The 19,529-nt window shown below is 33.3% G+C and overlaps 2 protein-coding genes across 15 annotated transcripts in view; both read left to right on the forward strand.

Annotated features, from left to right (window-relative positions):
• Nucleotides 1–372: 372 nt before the first annotated feature.
• LOC110807334 (uncharacterized) lies at nt 373–5,859 on the forward strand. Of its 9 annotated transcripts, none has more exons than XM_022032447.2 (9): nt 403–498; nt 892–1,055; nt 3,650–3,760; nt 4,137–4,263; nt 4,339–4,395; nt 4,511–4,605; nt 4,819–5,163; nt 5,255–5,349; nt 5,671–5,859. In XM_022032447.2, exons 4-8 carry the CDS (start codon nt 4,137–4,139, stop codon nt 5,309–5,311), a joined length of 681 nt encoding a protein of 226 aa, XP_021888139.1. In that variant the 5' UTR covers nt 403–498; nt 892–1,055; nt 3,650–3,760; the 3' UTR covers nt 5,312–5,349; nt 5,671–5,859. The 9 variants fall into 9 exon arrangements, with proteins under 9 accessions (XP_021888137.1, XP_088076904.1, XP_021888143.1 ...); XM_022032448.2 differs by having other exon boundaries at nt 892–1,024; XM_088220777.1 differs by lacking the exon at nt 403–498 and adding an exon at nt 748–789 and having other exon boundaries at nt 892–1,024.
• A 2,731-nt stretch (nt 5,860–8,590) lies between these two features.
• LOC110807337 (P-loop containing nucleoside triphosphate hydrolases superfamily protein) overlaps nt 8,591–19,529 on the forward strand; it is a 30,601-nt gene continuing 19,662 nt past the window's right edge. For 2 of the 6 annotated variants that reach the window (XM_088220783.1, XM_088220782.1), the window contains exons 1-13: nt 8,591–8,923; nt 9,687–10,071; nt 11,756–11,872; nt 11,965–12,044; nt 15,282–15,428; nt 15,514–15,662; nt 15,767–15,897; nt 16,039–16,161; nt 16,287–16,360; nt 16,733–17,317; nt 17,460–17,571; nt 17,731–17,868; nt 18,796–19,095. In XM_088220783.1, the coding sequence (XP_088076909.1) occupies nt 8,820–8,923; nt 9,687–10,071; nt 11,756–11,872; nt 11,965–12,044; nt 15,282–15,428; nt 15,514–15,662; nt 15,767–15,897; nt 16,039–16,161; nt 16,287–16,360; nt 16,733–17,317; nt 17,460–17,571; nt 17,731–17,868; nt 18,796–19,095 (2,445 nt within the window). In that variant the 5' untranslated portion in view covers nt 8,591–8,819. The remainder of the gene's footprint in view (nt 8,924–9,686; nt 10,072–11,755; nt 11,873–11,964; nt 12,045–15,281; nt 15,429–15,513; nt 15,663–15,766; nt 15,898–16,038; nt 16,162–16,286; nt 16,361–16,732; nt 17,318–17,459; nt 17,572–17,730; nt 17,869–18,795; nt 19,096–19,529) is intronic. The other 4 variants (XM_088220779.1, XM_088220781.1, XM_088220780.1 and 1 more) reach the window with 4 other exon arrangements.

The raw sequence follows: 19,529 nt of genomic DNA on the forward strand, positions 1-19,529 counted from the left end.
CTGATTTGCTTGAAAATTCAAATAAATTATAAGAAATTCAAATAAATTATATGTATCTGTTAATTATAACTATCAATTTCAAGTCATAATTGTTTAATTTTTAAATAAAAATTTAAATAATTTATAAAAAATATAAAATTTTAATAAAAAATTACATATTTTTCCTTAAGAATATTCAATCAATAAATTATTAAAATATAAATCTTTTTTATTGTTAAAAAATTAGGTCAAATTTTTATTTTCTTGTGAATATTATAAATTAATAAATATATTTATTAAATATAATATTTTAACTTTTTTATCATGTAAGTGACTCCAAAATTTGGGCCCATTAACCCGCCAACTTCCGTTACCTATCTTATTGTGGATACAATTACGGGTCGGAGTCGGGCTGACCCAATCGCATAAAGCAACCTGCCTGTCCGGCTGAAACCTGTTTTTCCCTCTTCCTTCCATTTCCCTTCTTCATTTCTATCTTTGGTACGCACGATTTTCTCGGTAATCTCTCTTTTACTGATTCCACGACTGAATGCATGCATAATTTTCTGCTCTTTATATTGCCGATTATTTGTATTCGAGTGATCTCTGGCTCTTATTGTTTTGATTTAGATCTGTTCTCATTTGGTATTCTTTGAGGTTGCTTTTTTGCTATTATGCACTTGGTCGCTTCTACTAGTTCATACGGGTTTTTTTCTTTTTGTTTTTTTTTTTATTATTTTAGGGTTCTTCGGGATTTTATTTTGTTATTGGGTTTGGCTCTTTCGATAACCGTTTGCTCCTTCGTAAAAGGTAGATTAGGAATTCTTTTCGTGAATATCTTAGCTATTTGGTCAGTCTGTCATCATATGTGTTTTGGGCTTGTTTTATGCCAACTATGAACTATATGTCTAGGTCCTAGGAGAGAAGTGCTTCCTTCCCCTGATTGTTTCAAGCAAGAATTTTCCTGCTGCAAATGTATGGATAGCGGAGCAATTTCACAACTGGAGTGAAACGGGTAGGAGAATGATGTAAGGGAGAATGCAGGGTGAGCAACAACAGAATGTTTTTTGCTACAGGTTACTGTCATTAAGAAAATGTTTTTTATTTTTTATTTCCAAAAGCAACCCAAACCAGGAAGAACATGTCTTTGAAGAGAATAAATAAAAAAGATATATGTATATGTTGCTCCCTAAACTTGTAGAGTATGTGTTGAGACTAAAAGATAAGGCATTGAAGGAAGCTTTTCTAGTTTGCTAATGATGCTTGAAAGTGTTTCTGGGAAAGTTATTGTTGCTTAAGAAGTGTCCCGGAAGGCATTCTCCCGTCATTTGGCGATGGTTTATACGAGCAATTGGTAGAAAATGCTTGGACACTTTTGCTATTAGATAGAGACGCTTAAAAGCATCCCAAATGAGAGAATACTAATTATAGATGTATGTTTTATGGGGATGCTTTTGAAAACAAGTTTAAACCGTCCGCACGCTATGGTTGATGTTATCTATGCCTTTTTCTTAAAGGATCTATGCCTATTTTATTTTAACAACTCTTTATTTATAAGCATACATTAGGAAATTTTTTAAAGTATAAAATTATTGCACGAGTTAATTTCTTTATCGACAACAAAGATAGACTACCAATGCGAAAGAGACAATTGATCAAAACACTTGGCTGCCAAGTATCTAATTCCATTTTTTAATAAATCTCATAAAATAGAGAAAATAAATGAAATACCCACAGAGATAAATAACAGAATATGTAGTGTGCCAAATTTCTTACCCTATTCGTCAATAAACTTGAAAGTACTCCAATAAAGGAAATCAACTAAAAGTCTTATTTATGCAGATAGGAAAAACTTGTTTTCAGGGTAAGAGGCATGTGTGAAGGCTTCATCTAACAAGCTCTTATTCCTAAACTTCTAATTTCAAATTTCTTGCACTTCATTGAGACTTGTCAACAGCTCAATCACGGTTGACTCAATTATTGCTAAGTTGTTGATCTTGTTTTTCTCTTTATCGACTTTCAACTTAGTGACAAAAAGGTCTTGCAGTTGTAAACACTTGTTGTTTCACTTGGTTTGGTGCTTTTTCTTTTTAGGCATTAATTGCAATCATGATGATTAATGAGAACGAGAAACAACGTTAATAAGTAGGAGCTTAACATCGAAAACATGTAAGCAGATCCAGAACATGCACTTGCTATGTAAAATCTAACTATAAAATCCCAGTAGAGAAGTGCAGAGTAGGAAAAAAATACAGTCTAAAAGGCATAATTTGGTAATACAAGAAAATTCCATAATAGACTTAGATTTGTAAGTATGAGAGACAGAAGAGGTAGCATGTGAGATCAAATGAGAACGAGGGAATATTCTTCATGTGAGATCAAACTCATGGACAGATTCCCTCTTATCTATTCCATTGCTACAAACAAAGCTGTTAATGTAAGGGAAGCTGCTGGTTTTGATGGCAGCTTTTCATGGAATGTCCCGGTCGCAAGGAATCTTAATGATTGGGAGCTTGAACAATACGAATCTATACTTTCTACCTTGGCCAGTATTAATCTCACTAACAGAGACGATAAATTATTGTGGAATCTCAAGAAAAACAGTCTCTTCTCTGTCGACTCACTGTTCTGTTTTTTCGATGGTCACCATCAGCATAGTTCCAAGAACCTTTCCTTCCAAAATCATCTGGAATTTTGGCGCTACCCCAAGGATTTCTTTCTTTGCATGGGAGGCAGCAAAGGAGAAGATCCTTACCTTGGAGAACTTGATGAAAAGAGGTCACACAACTGCCAACAGATGTTTTTTGTGTAAAAATGCTTTGGAATATTTCAACCACCTTCTTTTGAGTTGCCCAATCGTGCATAAACTCTGGAGTATGATTCTTGGATTGTTGGGAACTTCTTGGGTTATGGCTGGCAACGTTTGTGCTGAATTAATAGCTTGGGAGGGTCTTGGCAGCAACAATAAATCCATTAGACTTATTCTCCTCACCATTTTTTGGGTCATTTGGAAAAAAAAGAAACAAAATCATAGATAACTGGTTTCACTACTTTGGTTCTAACTTACTTGGGGGTAATCTCGACTTTTTTGAGGATCTTGGTGACATTGTAGATATTCTAATTGAGATGTAAATTTTGCAAATGGGTGGTGCTCCCTTTGCACCTTACATCAATACAACTTCACACTTTTCTTTCAAAAAAAAAGAGACAGAGATCTTTTTTTTTTTTTTTTTTTTGTAAGGACCAGAGAGAAAAGTTTTTGGTAGAGAAAGATGTGTTCTTTAATTTTAAGAAAGGATGTTTATATTTTGGATTTTGGCTCAAAATTCGGAAGCTGTCTAAAAAGGTTTGTATTTTCCAAATGATATTGGTTTTCGTCTCTACTTGTCGACTAGAGAACTAAAGAAGCATGTTTCAAAGAACTATCTTCAGAACGGGATACTTATTAAATTTGTGGACCCTTTCAGTTTGTGTGGCTATAAAAAGGTCGTATTGTTCTTTTTCTTTTCCTTGTATTGTGAGGGTATGAGATTTATATTGTTATTCTTGGGTTCCTTTTTATGGAAAGTTTTTGGGCTAGGATGTTTAATAGTTTTACTTAGCTGTTTGTGTATATCAGGAGCTGAGCATATTTATATCTTCAAGTATTATGATTTATTATTGGTACCAGGGTCTGTGGAGCATTAGGAGGTCAATTAAATGTGCATGAATTTGTGATAGAGGGTATTTGGACAATGTTGAGATTGAAGAAGGATTCAGTTTTTGCAGTGCTGTAATTGAGGTAATGAAAAATGAAGTGGATGACATTCGGCAATTGCATAAAATATCCTGCACTTTCTTATAGCATCATGCAATGAAATTTTACTTTTTAGCTCTTTAAGTAAATGTGAGGAGATTTATTTGTGAGATGAGTAGTTTAAAATTGGAAATTTACTGAACTTTTTCATATCACATTAAATTAATAAGACATTATAATTTATTTTGGCGGTGTTTTATTCCCTATCATTATTTAGGTGTTTGGCCACATGTCTTCGTGGTGCACTTCTTCTACTGAAAGCTATTTGAAGTTGATTTCGATATAGAAATAATAATTCCTTCATTTAGCTCTTATATTTCTCATATTAACATAATGTTATGTGTATATATATTTCTCTAAGATGGCAAAGCGAAAACGGGTCAATATCACAAGGGGCCACTCTAATTTGCATGTGCAACCGCAAGCTGAACAACAAGAATCTGAATTTAAACAGCATCTGCAGTTTGAAAATGATCAACATGAAGAAGGTTGTCTTAGCTTTTCACCCACCTTACAATCTCAAGAATGCAACTGGATGTTCTAATCTTATCCTTTGCATGCAGAAAATCAAGATGAAAGAGTAACGCATGATGCACATCCAGAGGACCAATGTGCTATAGGTATCTCTTGATTATGAGATCAATTTTCAGTCTTTTACCTTGCTGTAAATATATTTTGTTTCTAACACGTAATTGTTTTTATCTGGTGCCTCTCACCAACTTAAAATGGTTCAAGGTCCAATACTTGTGGCTACTGAATCAAATGGAACGAAATTAGATGAGCCTTGTTGCTCAAAAGCAAAATCCTCTCCTAAGAGTATGGCGGAAAAGGTGAAAGTATTTCTTTTATTTTTCTTTTTAAATATGGTTTGACATAAATTCTAATCTTTGATGCATTTAATTACACACCTAAAGTTGAGTGTTGTTAGTGAGCAGTCAACTTCGGTATGGTATGCATAATGTAAATTTTCCGACTTGTGTTCTAAATAAATGCTAACTCTCTATGATGTATATTTTGAATGGATTAATGTTTGGTCTCTATAGGGAAAAGGCATTTGTGATGGTAATTACGGAAATTCAAAGGGATCTTCTTGGGGAGGTGATTTATACTCCCAAGTCGAAAGACCTGCAAAGACAGGGCGAGTGCACTGTGTGGGTATGACTCCATCTTTACAAAGAGTGAATCCTTCATTATCTTACTCTCATCAACATGATGAAGAGATTGGAGGAGAGATTGAAAGATTGGATGAAGATATTGAAAGATTGAAAGCAGATATTCGTATATTGAAAGAAGTTGTAAGGGGGGTGTTACAATTGATTTCAAATAGGATGCCAAATGCAAATCCAGAGCTTCTTTCAAGATTAAGTCGCATGATTAATGAGGGAGAGGTACAAGATTAGTTCTAACTTCTAATGTGCTTGAAGAAGTTCAATGAAAGTGGTTATTTTTGTTATTAATTTCTTTTCATATATGGGATAGGTCCCAGATGCTGATGCTAACAATGCTTCAAATAACTTGCTGAATGCAAATCCTTAGTCGTCAAGAGAGTCAACAATCTAAGATGGATACAGATGGTAAATCAGTAAATATTTCTTCTTATATGAGTTAGTTATGCACATGTAAGGCTTGATGAATGTTTATAAGAGCTAGTATATGTTGGAATTGATTTCTGTTGAGATCAATTTTTGAGAAACATGTGATTTTGAATGAAGTCTCCTTGTTACTTCCTGCTATATTGTTCATTAGATAACTTTTTTGTTCTTTTTTCCTCTTTTTCTGATCAATGATTTAGTTTTCTGTCTCCGATTATTTCAAAACTGGTTGGAATTATGTGTAGAAGGAATTGCTTTTATACGATTTTAATTATTTTTCCCCTTTATAATATTTGTGGACAGCGGAGGATGCGGCTGAAGTGGTAGGAATCAAAGTTTCCGCGTTAACATTATGCAATGTTGATTTTTTTCTAGAGAATTTTCTTATAGTATGGATATTTGCTTCCTTTTGGGGTGAACGTTTTGTATCGGCTTGTTGATGATGAATTAAATTTTATGAATGCCTATGGATTTAGTGAATTTCTTCCTTAACTTCTTGTTTTGATTTTGGTTGGGTGATTTAATTGTTAGATGTTCTTTTACCCTATAACATCAGCTATTGTAGTTGATTAAAGCTGGAACATATATGATTACTTAAATTGAAAAAACATTGAAAAAAGTATCATCCCAATCTGGGAAATGAAGATGTATCTATCAAGTTCATTAGTTGACATTAGTTAATGAAATTAGTACAAATTCTCCTGAAAAGAAAATGGTAGTATAATGAATTCTTTTAGTTTTATTTGAAATCTAAGTGATTCTTCTTTTCTTTTTCTCGTTACTCTTACGGTAAAGATAAAAAATGAAGGAAATGAAATTAGAGATTGATACCCAAAAGATACTTTGTCAAATGAACTCAAGTCTTGAAAAAGTATTCTAGGTTGCTGTGCAAACTTAACTTCTTAGTTTCACTATCTTTATTCCTGAATGGGTTATGATCGATGAGATAATCTATAGATATACTGCCTGGGCTATATGTCTCATGCAAATTTATAAACTTTTTTATGTCTTACATTAACAATTTTGAGTAGCATTTTTTTGGTAAAGCTTAATGTTTACCATGTTGATTCTTGCACATATAGTAACGAAGTTCTATGATCATCTCCTACATAATTTGCCTTAAAAAATTTATGGTTAAAAAATACTGAAATATCTAAACCTAGGAATTTGAGGAAAATAGGTAAATTCTCATTTTACTAAAGCAAACACCAATATTTTCCTAAATTTTGATCATCCCGAACTCTTATCTACATAAAAAAAATATATATATATGTATATGAACATTAAAAATTTATTATGATAAGAACAATCGATTAAAGTTAATTTTTTACTTAATTAGTAAAATTATACATTATTTAGAACATATTAATCATAATTTAAAAGTTATTCTGATTGTTTTAACTGTGTCTCAAAATATTATAAATATTCATTTTCTTCTTCCAAAGATAATGAATTTAGACACTAATACTCTACTAGTTTTGTTCACTTTTCATTTTTCATCACATAGTTGTGAGGAAGATGAAAGACTAAAATCTATAAACTTGTGTTAATTTTAAAAAGTTAATTACATAATTGTTAAATGATATATATTAATCAAAAATCGAAAACAGAATCAAAGTCGAATAGAACAACATACAGTTTTATTTATTTTTTTAATTTAATTATATATGACTTTGATATTCATACTTAAATTATTAATTTGTGTCTTATTTTATCATAACTCTAACATTTGCGTCACATTTAAACTTAACATATGAGAATATAAATACACGAACTCATTAAGAAAAATCATAATTAGAAAATTTTTAAATATTTCTTTCATAATATCAGAGCGTAATAAAAAAGTTCAGTTATTCATATTTTGCAACCTCAAATCTGATGTCACAATTGTCAATTTCTCCATTACCCACTATTCTATTACAACAATTATCTCATCATTATATCATTTTCGTAGAACTAACTTCTAATAACCACATTTTTTGAAAAATATAATTTTTACCCATCTTCAACTATCAAAAGCTTCACGATTTTATCAACAAATCTTATAAACCACAAAAAAACTATATATTCTCTTGAAAATTCAACTTGTAAAATTCCAATATTTAGTTTCAAAAGACGAAATGTTACTAGTGTTAATCTTATCCTCACTCTACAAAGAAATTTTCTCTTATGTTATAGGTCTTGAGAGTTCTTTAAAAGCTTTAAGAATCATTCACACTATCTTCACAACAATTTCCCAAACTCAGACAATGATAACTTCACATGGATAATTCTTCATGATAAAAACATATATATTATTGAATATCTTAAAAGAAGCAAAATTAATCACTAATGAACTAGATATAATATATAGATTTCTTTCTTATTGAATTCAATTTAATATTTTTTTTTTAAATTCTGTATATAATTATCATTATCTAGTCACAAACTGTAAATCTTGGCACTAGTTTAATCTCTCTCCATGAGTTGTATGGTCATTATGTTGCACTAGAAATTTATTCATGAGCTGATCTTAGACAAAATGTGTCATACAAGTAATCTTCAAGCGCCCATACTATAACAAATTTTAGTTCTATTAATAACAACAATTTAATTTTTATAAGAGTTATGATTAGTAAAATACTACAAATTATTGGCATAAATAATATAACCTATGAAATCAATCCAAACCCCTCGAAAATACAATGCATGTTATTAAAAAATTATACACCACATGCTCTTAATCCTCCATTTTTCTATTAATCTTTTTAGAAATGCATCTCAACAAATATAGTATTTCTGGTCAATAAATAATCAATTATTTTTCTTAATAAATTTGTAAATAATTTTTTATAAAATGAACATTTGAGGAGACCCAATATGGACTTTTAAAATTCACATATATATATATATCTTTTTCTTTTATATAATTTTGTTTATAATTTATTTTTAATTTTAATCTATAATTTTACGTAAATTTATAAATAAAAATTGTAAAATATAATGAGATACTGTTAAATTTGATGTCTTATACTACTTTTCGTTTGTTAGATTTGTGTTTTCTATGACATTAATTCATATTTTACTTCAAGTCTAAAACACTTTATAAATTTGCTAAAAATTTAAGAATATTGCTTTCTGCATTTAATAAAATTTAATTTGTTTTATTAAAGCTATGAACGTTTCCTCCTTTCTTGATGAGGGATGTTTGACCTGTACGGTGCCGTTTTGTCTCCTGTTCTTCTGCTATGAGTTGGCCGTGGTTTTGGTTTTCCCTCTTGCTTATAAATTGGAGCGCTTCATTTCTTTGCAACGGGAAATTTCTTACAGGAACCCACAAAACCCTAAGATTGATTGGTGATAGTAACAGTCTTATAAGTGACTTTAGATGCCTATAAATCGGGATCGTGTACTCTGAAATGTCTTCCACTTCTTTACCGGTATTAGATTAGAAAAGAAAAACTTTTGTGAAAATGGCGTCAAGAAAAGAGCTATTGAATCGGCGGAGGGTAATTGAGGAAGAAGAAGAGGAAAACGACGCCAATGACCCTTCAAGACGACTTCGCCTTGAAGAATGGTTATTTTCATTTTTGTTTTCCTTAAATAATATCTCATCGTACATAAATCAAGCTAAAATTCAAGTAAACGAAATGCACGTTCAATTTCAGTTCAACTTTTTTTCTTTATCCTGAAAAGAACAATGTCGATTCAAGTTATGCATAGTTTCCTGGTTTCTGAGGAGTGGAGTAAACATTACTATTTTTATTTTTTCACTTTAAATTATCTGAGGAGAGAGTTAACAGAAGCCACTGGCGTTTCTTTTTATTTTCAAGGGAGTATATAATTATGTTGTCTTTATTTTGGACCCCTACTGCGTAACAATAGAGGAAGGAAGTGAAGCTTTGAAATTTTTTTGGGCTTAGCGAATTTACATGTTTCTCTTTTTGATGTAGCTATGAATGGTGAACAGTTAATCACACGCTGAGTAAAAAATTGAATAATATTGTTGAAGGGTGATGATTGCTTTGATTTGAAAAGCCTATTATGTATTTTGAAACTTCTTGATTGCTCCTACGGGTTGGAAGAGGTATCAGTATTATAGGAAACTGTGAAAGAATTCTATTCAAGGAGCGAAGCTTGGTATTTCATTTATAATGGTTTAAATTTTGTTTTCACATATTTGCTTGTTCACTCAGTTGTTAAATCTTGCCATGAATAATAATTTTTTCCCAGCTTTGGCTTGATGCTTTAGCATTTATTAATGTAGCTTTCTAATTTTTTCCCAACTTCAGCTTGCTGCTTTAGCATTTAGTCATGTAGCTTTTTTTGTTCTTTATTAGGTTTGGTGATGCATTTAAGTTCTTGATATGTTTACCAAAAGAAACACACATTTGGTGCGGCTGTTGGGATATAATGGGGCCTCTTCTAGAGGTATTCTACAATTACTTCAAAGATGAGTGTCAAGATTCTCCTCTTAAGCGCTTGTGGAAGAGAATTTCTGAGGAAATGCGGCGCTGTATCCAGTGCGTTTCTCAGCACCATCAAGCTCTAGAGATGTATGAAAAGGAGTACGAGTTTAGTTCCATTGGTCCCCTTCTTGCTGTGTTGCACAACCTTGATGAAGAAAGGGTGGCTCAGCATCTGCAAGAGATAAATGCAAGATTAGCACAGGAAAAATATGATCCTCTGCATGATAATGCTGAAGTTGTCTGCGTCATGTATGAGGTAGTATGCTGCTTTCTTTTACGTATCAATTAGTAATACTGTGTTTTATTTTATACATATATGTCTGTTTGCCTTTTCCATTGACTTTAGCAGCTGTGCTAGGTGGTAAGTTGGGGAAGTTGCTGGTTATTGGTTTGACATCCATCTGACAGTAGGGCTTGTATTATGTTAAAGATAGGCTACTAATTCAAATCTTTTGTTGTGATCTCTTTGTAGTGTCTTCCTACAATGAAGGTTACCTTTTTATTCATTCATTTGTTAATGTTGTATTTAGTAGAATTCACTATCTTTTTGGGCCATTTGACTTTTCTTTTGATATTTGTCAAACAAATGAACCTGATGTCATGATACGAAAATGATATGAACACTATCTTTTTGTGCGTATCTTTATGATTAGATCATTTGGCGTTGGCCTTCTTTAAGACTGCTCATTTGTTTATAAAGCATCCTTTTCTTAAAATTGTCTACCGTTTCAAATAATTTATATACTTGGTTCTCTAATCTCTTCCTACAATGATTCTTACATCTTGGATTTTGCAGGATTCTTCATTTATTTGTCAACACCATATTTTGCTGAGTTTCAGTGTCTTCTCTGGGTATTTGACTTATGATATTTGCTGCATGAATCCACTCTATGTCAATAGAGTGTGTTAACCATTATTTATCGTTAACTGATTTAATTTGAAATTTTTAGATGTAAGGAACTTTATTATATTTGTATGCCTTTTTTGGGTACATTCTGTCATTGGTGGAAGCTACATTGTTACATAGAACTGAAACTCTTATAGTTGATAACACATATGAGAGAGAAAAATGGACCAAAATCGACATATAAAGGCCTTGCAAGAATAGAATGTAATGCACCTATGTTAGCAAATTGGTTTAGCTCTATGTTGACTAAGTTTGGCATGTGACCTCAAGTAAACAACATTGAATAAGCTCATTTTGATTGCATGTTTGCTTGTATTATTGGCTTGATTTTCTGGATATCTCTTTGCAATGCGCCATTTGCATGTGTTTTACTGCTGACCATGTCTGACCTGTGACCTCAAATAAACAATATTAGTTAAGTGTGGTTAAATTATTGCTTGTGTTTATGGGTTTGATTTTCTGGATATCTTTCTGCAGTTCAACATCTTTGTGCATGTATATATATATTTGTATTTATATATATTTTTTTCATCAAAATCCCTAAGTTTCATTATTATTATTATTATTATTATTTATCAAAGGGAGACACCACTTGAGTAATGCTTCTCTTCCCCTTGTTTTGGTAAAGAATTAAAAAGAAAAAGAGGAACATAGTTCACGAGGGAAAAGAAAAAAATCCTCTTAAAATGAGGTTAGATGGTAACAAATTGTCTAGTCCTTTATACTATGTGAAAGGGATACCAGTTCAATAAATCCTTAACATCTCTGTTTATTTCCCGCCTCATAACGATGTTCTTTGTTCTTTATTGGATTTATTTTAAGCACTTTTTGATTTATTGCATCTCATTGTTTATGTTCTTAGCCTATGCAAAACAATTTCATATGTATGTAATTTTGTTACTCACTAATTTTTGAAATATGGTTTCCAATGTATTTTTTTTTACTTGAGTTGGTTGATGATTGGACATTTTTTGGTCTTATTCTAGATAGTGAAGCTCCTCCTGACGTACCTTTGTTATCCTTTTGATCTCAGGTCTTGATGTTTCCAATGTTGCTAGATGATCAATCCTTATTCATTGAATTTGAAAAATTTATTGAAGCTATTGATGGTCTGCATGAACTAGCTTTGGATGGGCATCAAAAGTTTCCGGTATTTTGTTGGAAAAGCTTTTGGCATACTTCCCTAATGACTATGCACACAACCTTTTGTCTTCTGACTCATAAGTATTCTACTTTTTTCAGGGTGTTTATGCATTGCTCTTTTTCAATAGACGAGTGCGGATAGTTGGTTATCGTTTAGCTAGATCTATGGGAAAATTGAGGTGCGATCTCATTACATTACTAACATTATTTTTATCTTTTCTCCTTATCTTTTGGTTGTTTGGCTTGATTTCTTAGAGACGATTTTACAAACATGATGGTGATGTTGGAGTTTGTTTTTCTTTTCTTTTGCAATTTAGTATATGTGAAGAAGGTTTCTCTATGGGGTTTGAGTGCGTTGGACTTTTTTGTTATTGCTATTGTTATTATTATTATTAAAAAAATTGTCTTGTTAGATGGATTGGGTTTGAAATTCCTTTTTTTCCTTTTTTTTTGCATTTTGTTAAATCATAATGGTTAAACTTATGATATTGTTTACAATGAAGGATCTCTATAGTTTGGACTAATTTACTAAATTTTGTCTTCTTTGGAGCAACATTGAGAATTCTTAAACATTAAGGAAGCAATGTTATAGGTCAGTCTGGAAATTGTGATGTTCTGAGAAATCGAAAGGCTGATTTTAGGGGTTTCCTATTGATGTGAGATACTAGGGTGAAGGGTAACTAGTGGTTCTCTTGTTTTCAATGTCCTACTTTACTTGGGAGGATCTTTCCTTTGTTCCGGGTTTGTGTAGTCCTTTTAATTGTAATGGGAATGACTTCAATGTTTGCAGAAACTCGTCTTAGAAGCTCAGCCAGAGTTAGGCTACTTTGAGTACGAGGGTTTTTATTATCTTATATTGGATTGAGCTTAGACATCTTCATCTCTCTAATCCTCAATCTACGTGGTTTCTTAATGGGGTTAAAATTGTTTCTTCTCGTACTTATGAATTCTTAGTTTCCAATTGTTGTGTGGATAGTTTTTGGAGTTGGTGTAGAAGTTCCATCCTCGCCCAGTATCAGATTATTATTATTTTTTAATATGTTTGGAGTCTAGTTGCTTGAGATGGGACCCCATTCCCTTTCATTTTGAGAATTTGTGCCTCAATTACTCGAATTTCTTAAGGACATTAAGATTTGGTAGGTAGATAGGTTGTTTCTAGGTGGGTGGGATTTGAGTTTGTGAAGAAGCTCAGTTCTTCAAGGCATCAATTGAAAGTGTTGAAAAAGGTTTTGGTGTCATTAGGATGAGGAAAAAGAAATTCCTCATGAGTAAAGCCTTCTTGGGAGATTTGCTTGGATAGTGCTCTTAATGAGAATGAAAATGGGGAGATCATCCTCCCTTGAAAATGAAGTCTAAGGGATTTTTCTGAATGAGAAATCATTTGGAGGTATATATCTAGGTTGAAATACATCAAGGAGGGGGATGCTAGTACTAGTCTTTTCCATAGGAGTAGGAAAAATTGTATCAAGGAGCTAGAACTTGAAAATGGTAGAATTGAGAAAGACCAAGAGACTATTGGTTGTGAGATCATAAGCAGTTGTCTAAGGATGAGATTGTTGATTGCTGTTTTGTTGAGGGCTTTAATTGGTTTCCAATTGAAGGGGAGAGAGCTTGTTGGTTAGAAAGATATAATGGGCTGATGGTTTTCCTTTGGCTTTCTTTCAGAGATATTTGGAGATTATTAAGGAGGATTTAATCAAGGTATTTGAAGAGTATCATTTAAATGGAAAAATTGACACTAGTTTCTATATTCATCACCTTGGTTCCTGAATTAGGCCATTCTATCGAAATATCCCATCGTCCTAAATTTACCATTCTTCCCTTTCCTCTTTTTATGGAGCATCCTAACTATTTTCACTCTTTGAATATTTCTCTTTTTGAAATAAATTTTCACTCTTCGAATATGTCTTCATTTTGAAATCTTAATGACGGGAAAGTTGTAGCTTCTTGAGTTTATTAGTCTCCAATAACCCTGACCATATACTTTGTTCCTTAGAATCCGCTGGTATCTTTTCTTCCAAGCTTTACCTTGGTTTTCTGATTCATAATCTCGCATCTCACAATAAAGTTTTTCATGACTGTTCCTAGAAAGTTCTTATTCCTTCCAAGGTTAAAGTTTTTCTTTGAACTGCAATTTGGTGTATGCTTAGTACCAATAATATGCTTGGAGCTCACAAGCAGAATTAAGCTTTATCACCAGGTCTATATTGATGTGCTTTAGGCATATGGAGACTCAAAGTCATCTCTTATTGCAAAGTGATGTGCCAGCGTGATGTGACTTGGTGAATTTCAGCACCAACTTGTTGGTACTGGTGGTGTAATCTTTTCTGGTAAAATTGATGGATTTTTTTTTTCTTTTTCTTCTTCAAAGCATGAGTATGAAGAAGGAGATCTCTTATTGTATTGTGATGTGACTTGGTGAATTTCAGAACCAACTTGTTGGTACTGGTGGTGTTTGGTCTTTTCTGGTACAATTGATGGTTTTTTTCCTTCAGAGCATGAGTATGAAGAAGGAGAGTTGGCGAAGGGCATTTCTTGCTAGATGTGGATAATTGATTGGAAGAAATGCTAGTTTTTTCAAGAATCATCTTTCCCCTTATCTGGATTCTTTGTGATAAGTCATCTGTCTGGGCATGCATCCACATGGTCTTTTGTTTTTTCGTTTGTTATTTCTTTTTCTTTCAGAAGGGTACCTAATCCTCCTCCTTAATTCTGTTTAAAAGACCTTTTCTTTCTATATATACGGAAAAACCTGAGGTAGAGACTGTCACATCTATATTTCGTTTTATGTAGAACAATTGCAAAGTGACCCCATGAGCTATTTGTTCTAAGTCTTGGCCATAGGATTATTCCAAAAAAAAAAAGAGTCTCGGCCATGGGATGTTATATCTAAAACCTCAGAGTTTAGAAGGACATCTGCTCTGACAATTTTAACTATTATTGATATTACTGTTTTTGTTTGTGATTAGGCCTTTTATTTTTGTCGATGGTGCCATATTTTTCCCGTCACCTTCCTCCCACCCACCCAGAGGCCAAAGAGAGAGGCTCTTTACTAATTTGATGGATGAGCCTCAAAGGGCATTTCATACTGAATCTGGTCAAATGACCTGCGCAGTTGCTTTGAGATTCACCTGTTCTGAAATTCTATTGAAATTACTATAAGCATGTCAACTGCCCTTGGAAGGAAGTAGTGTCAGTTTGGCTTGAGTGAAAAACAACTTTTATAGTCTTTAAGGTTTACGGGAAATTCATTTATGCTAACTGGAAGCAAATCTCGTGGACAAAGTCTCATTTGGTTTATTATTGGTTTGTGCTCATCCAAAAGGATTGATTATACATGAGTTGCACTCCTTTGGTGCTTTACAAATACATTTTTACTTCAGAAAAAAAGGATTGATTATTTCTGTGTTATGTAGGAGAGCAACTGACTTGGAACCTTTGCAACCTTTGCTCAAGAAATTTATTGGTTTTTTGGAGACAGAAGGTCTTCCTCCTGCTGCTCAGGCTTCACGGCCAAGAGCACAGCTAGAGCGCTTATCCATATGGCTTGGAATCACATCACTGTAAGTGTTGGTGGCTAAATTCATAATGTATTAATTCTTATTTTCTATTTTATGATTAATTTCAAAAATATATCTGTCCATGAAGGCTTGAGTTCTTAGAAGCTCCAGCTTTTGAAGATGGGATATGGGAGCACTATCCTACATTTTTTGATATTGTGCTAAATCATGTGAGTGGTGATTCACCTGAATTTTCGCAAGCAGTTAGCTCTCTGAAGGAACTCCTCAAAATGCTAGGTTTGTATTCTATTCTTCCATACACCCCGAAAATAAGTTTAATTTGTTACTTGAGTTAGCTTAATTGACTATCCTTTTTGTGTTGCCATTTGGGGTTTCTTAAGGTTGTAAGCTTTGGTTGAGGTCTACGTTGTCTCCTAGTGTGATGCGCAATACACTGTTGGGTCAGTGTTTCCATACTCGAAATGAGCAAATCCATAAAGTCATTTTTGATCTTTTCCAGCCTTTTTTACAGGCATGTGTATGAAGTACTTGCCATACTTTAACATAAACACTATTCAAGTACTTTTCTTTCGTAAATAGTCTTGTTTTAAGTCGCATCCATGACATCAATGGTTTTGGTAACATTCTGAATGTATCTGTCCTATCTATCTAGTCACTTGAAGCTTTGCAAGACGGGGAGCACGAAAAGCAACGCAGGCACTTTCTGTACTTTCTCCTTCACCAGGTTCCAGTGAGCAGTAACTTCAGTGTATTGACAAGAAGAATAGGCTGCAAGGTTCTTATTCTTTATCATATAGTGGATACTTTGGTTTACTGATATTTTTTTTTATCTTTTACTTTTGAGAAAATATGCAGTTTACTCATCTCTTCTGTTATCTATTTGGGAGATTATATTTTCAGATTGCTCTTCTTATTATACTTCGAGGTTATCAGATGAATCCACCATGCCCCCCATTTGAGTGTGCACACATGTGGTATGTACTTTTTTTTTGGAGAAGGCATGTTGTATGTACTTTTAGGTTGCTTATTCCTTTCTTGATTGTATCATACACCATTCTTTTCTTTTTCTTGCTCATTTTTGGATGAGGAGCTTCCTTTTTCTTTAACATTTTCTTGGGAATTTGGTTTTATGAGCATTTCTAAATACAATGTAGAAGTTGAATTGTTAAAGGTAAGAAGATAGATAACTGTCTTAGGATGAAGAGAAATCTAGTGGGTAGAAAATGTGTGAAAACACTTTTGTCTCTGCACATACACAATCGTATAATCACCATATTTCGGTTGTTGTTGAGAGTATATGCACTGATGAGCTTCCTTGACTCATTCCCCATAATTTTATCTGACAGGGGGCCTGCTATTGTATCATGTCTGAATGATTCTTCACTTCACAGCTCACTGAGGCAACCTGCCTTTGATCTCATACAAACTATTGTGGTGTCTGATGCAGCTGCTTTAGTAACCTCTGTGCTAAACAGCAGTGTACCTAAGAGGGTTGGAACAAATGTTTATATTGAGTTGGATGACAATGAAGACAACAATCTTCCATTTCCACAGGATATTGATGAAACAGATGGCAGTTCCTGGAATGAATTTGATGCACAGAATAAAATTATATCAGGAGAATATAGAGGGTGGATGTGCATTCCCATGTTATGGGTTGATGTTTTAGTTGATATTAGTCCCCTCATCCTTCCAGCATCATTCTCCAAAGCTGTTTTCTGGGCAAGATCTCGTCTCTGTCTGGTAGAACCTGAGAATGGTGGTGAGATGGTTCTTGATGTTAAAGCTTGGCTTTCATCGTCAGTCACAGAGATCTCTACTGCACTTGCGTGGAAGGTGCCAACAGGTTCTGATGATGGTGGTAGGGAAGAGTCAAAAAACTCAGTGAAAGTGTCAACAATGTGTCTTCCTCTTATAAGAACATTCAAGAGGTTCTTAGCATTTCTTTCTTTGTTAGACTTGAGTTCTTATACTTCATCCACATTTGTGTTATGGCCTCAGCTCTACTCAAGGGTGAGCCTTTTGTTATTACTCTGGACCCTTCGAAGAAGTTAATCTGATGCACTTTTGCAGATTGACCACATATTTTCTCACTTTGATGGAGCAAGTGGAACTTAGAAAGCAGTGGACTTGGGAACCAAAAATGGGCGAAAGCTTGATCCTCTCACTTCTAGATCCTAATGATGTATTTGAAGTTGAAACTTATGTTAAAGAATAAAGAAAATAATCCAATTGTTGCTTCTCATTTATCTTTCTTCTGTTTCTATGTGCTGCAACTTCCATTTCAGTATGATTCAGTCTTTTCTCATGCTTTTTGTTCTTCCTTTTTTCTCTTATATTGCAGAATATGAGGCAATTTGGCAAGTGTATGTTGGAACATGTTTCTGACACTCGAGGTCTTGCTTGTGGTTTGAAGTTTCTCTCCTCATGCCATTCATCTTTGTCCGCAGTTTTTGTGGGTGTCAGACATGCTTTGAAACTGGTTGGTTGTAACCCTTCGTCTTTTCAGTTTTCTTCTTAAAAAAGAGGATGCAAGGATGAATTAAAATCCATCATTGGCACAATTTTTATTTCTCTCTGCTTTTTTCAGTGTCTAGTTGTTTGGTATAGCAGGTTGAGAAAATGTCTTCTGTATTAAACCTCAAAATTTTGATGCTAGGATTCTTAATAGTCTTCTGTATGAGTTTTGGTGGTCCTCTAGTCTTTTTCAGAGCTGAGAGCCCACGTGCATTCTTTTTCAGTTCCTCTAACCTTTATTCTTTAAAAATGTTTAAGAAGGCTGATAATAACAATGCATTAATGATTCAAGGGCAAATTACCTTTTGCCCCAGAAATTTGTTATACTATATAGAACTCACTCTTTAAAACTGAAAGAAACACTGAATTTTACAATTCATGAAAGAAAAATGTGAAAAAATGTGACCTAGATGTGAGAGTTACGTAACTACTAGTATGTGGTACAAGGAAAAGTCCATGTAGCCTGTTAAAAATAAATGAGAGAAAATTGATATAGCTTGTGAAAAAGGAAATAAAACAAAATTTTTGTTAATGATCAATTGTATGTTATTATGGGTCTTTTAAATAATAGATGAACTTGTTTTGATCATGTATATATAATGAAGTAGTGTAAAAAAATAACGGAATTTGTAACTGATGACTAATAGGAAAGGAGCCATATTCTAAAATAGTTCATAAAATAGGATTTTTGTTAATTTTTTTAGAAAGTAGAGGGTTTTTGTATATTACAGTAAACCTTCTGAGTTAAAATGTAATTTGTCTGATTTTTTCTTCATTAATTTGAGTTGGATTGTCTATTGGTACTTCCCATATTGAAACAAAATCAAGATAACGAGGTACCTATACAAATTTCCTTTCTTGTTTCAGTAACCCAACTTTATTTGGTGATTAGGTTCAACTGGATTCTGTTCTACTGAACTTTCAGATTCTACATCATTTTCTCTTTGTTCTTTGCAAACTACTTAAAGAAGGGGACACTTCTCAGTCAGTTCAACTAGGAAACTTATCTGAAGGTGGATTTCTGAGGCAGCCTTTCTTTGATTCTTTGCCTGTAAATTCTGGTCGCCATTCCTCAAGTGTTGACTTAGAATTACGAGACAAATTCTGCTACTTCCTGTCTGAAGCTGCATGGACACCGATAAGAAAGTGTTTGACAGAAGGGAAGCCATTTATTGATAATAGTCGTTGTCAGGTAGATTTTTTCATGATTTTTTATTGAATAGTTTCCTGCTAGTTTGTCTTATTCCCTGTTTCTCCCTTTCTTCTTTAATCAAATGTCTGTCTAACACTTAGTAAATGCCTAAATGCTGATGATCTTCTATCCCCTTTGTTACTTATACTCCCTCCATCTCACTTTGATTTAATAGTTTCCTCCTAGTTTGTGTGTCTGTGTTCATGCCTAAATGCTGATGATTTTCTGTCCCTTTTGTTACTTATACTCCCTCGATCTGACTTTGTTGGTCCTATTTAAAGAAGTTCAAAGAAAGGAAGTTATGAATTTCTATATTCTTAGCTGTTCAGATGTTTTGATTAGTGGTTCAGTTTGTTTTATGGTCGGGGCCTATGGCCTCTCCAATTGGGGTCACCGAAAAGCAAACCGAATAGAATTTAAGAAAATAGAATGGA

Source organism: Carica papaya, chromosome 5 (assembly GCF_054855325.1).
Source record: "Carica papaya isolate Zhongbai chromosome 5, ASM5485532v1, whole genome shotgun sequence".
NCBI lineage: Eukaryota > Viridiplantae > Streptophyta > Magnoliopsida > Brassicales > Caricaceae > Carica > Carica papaya.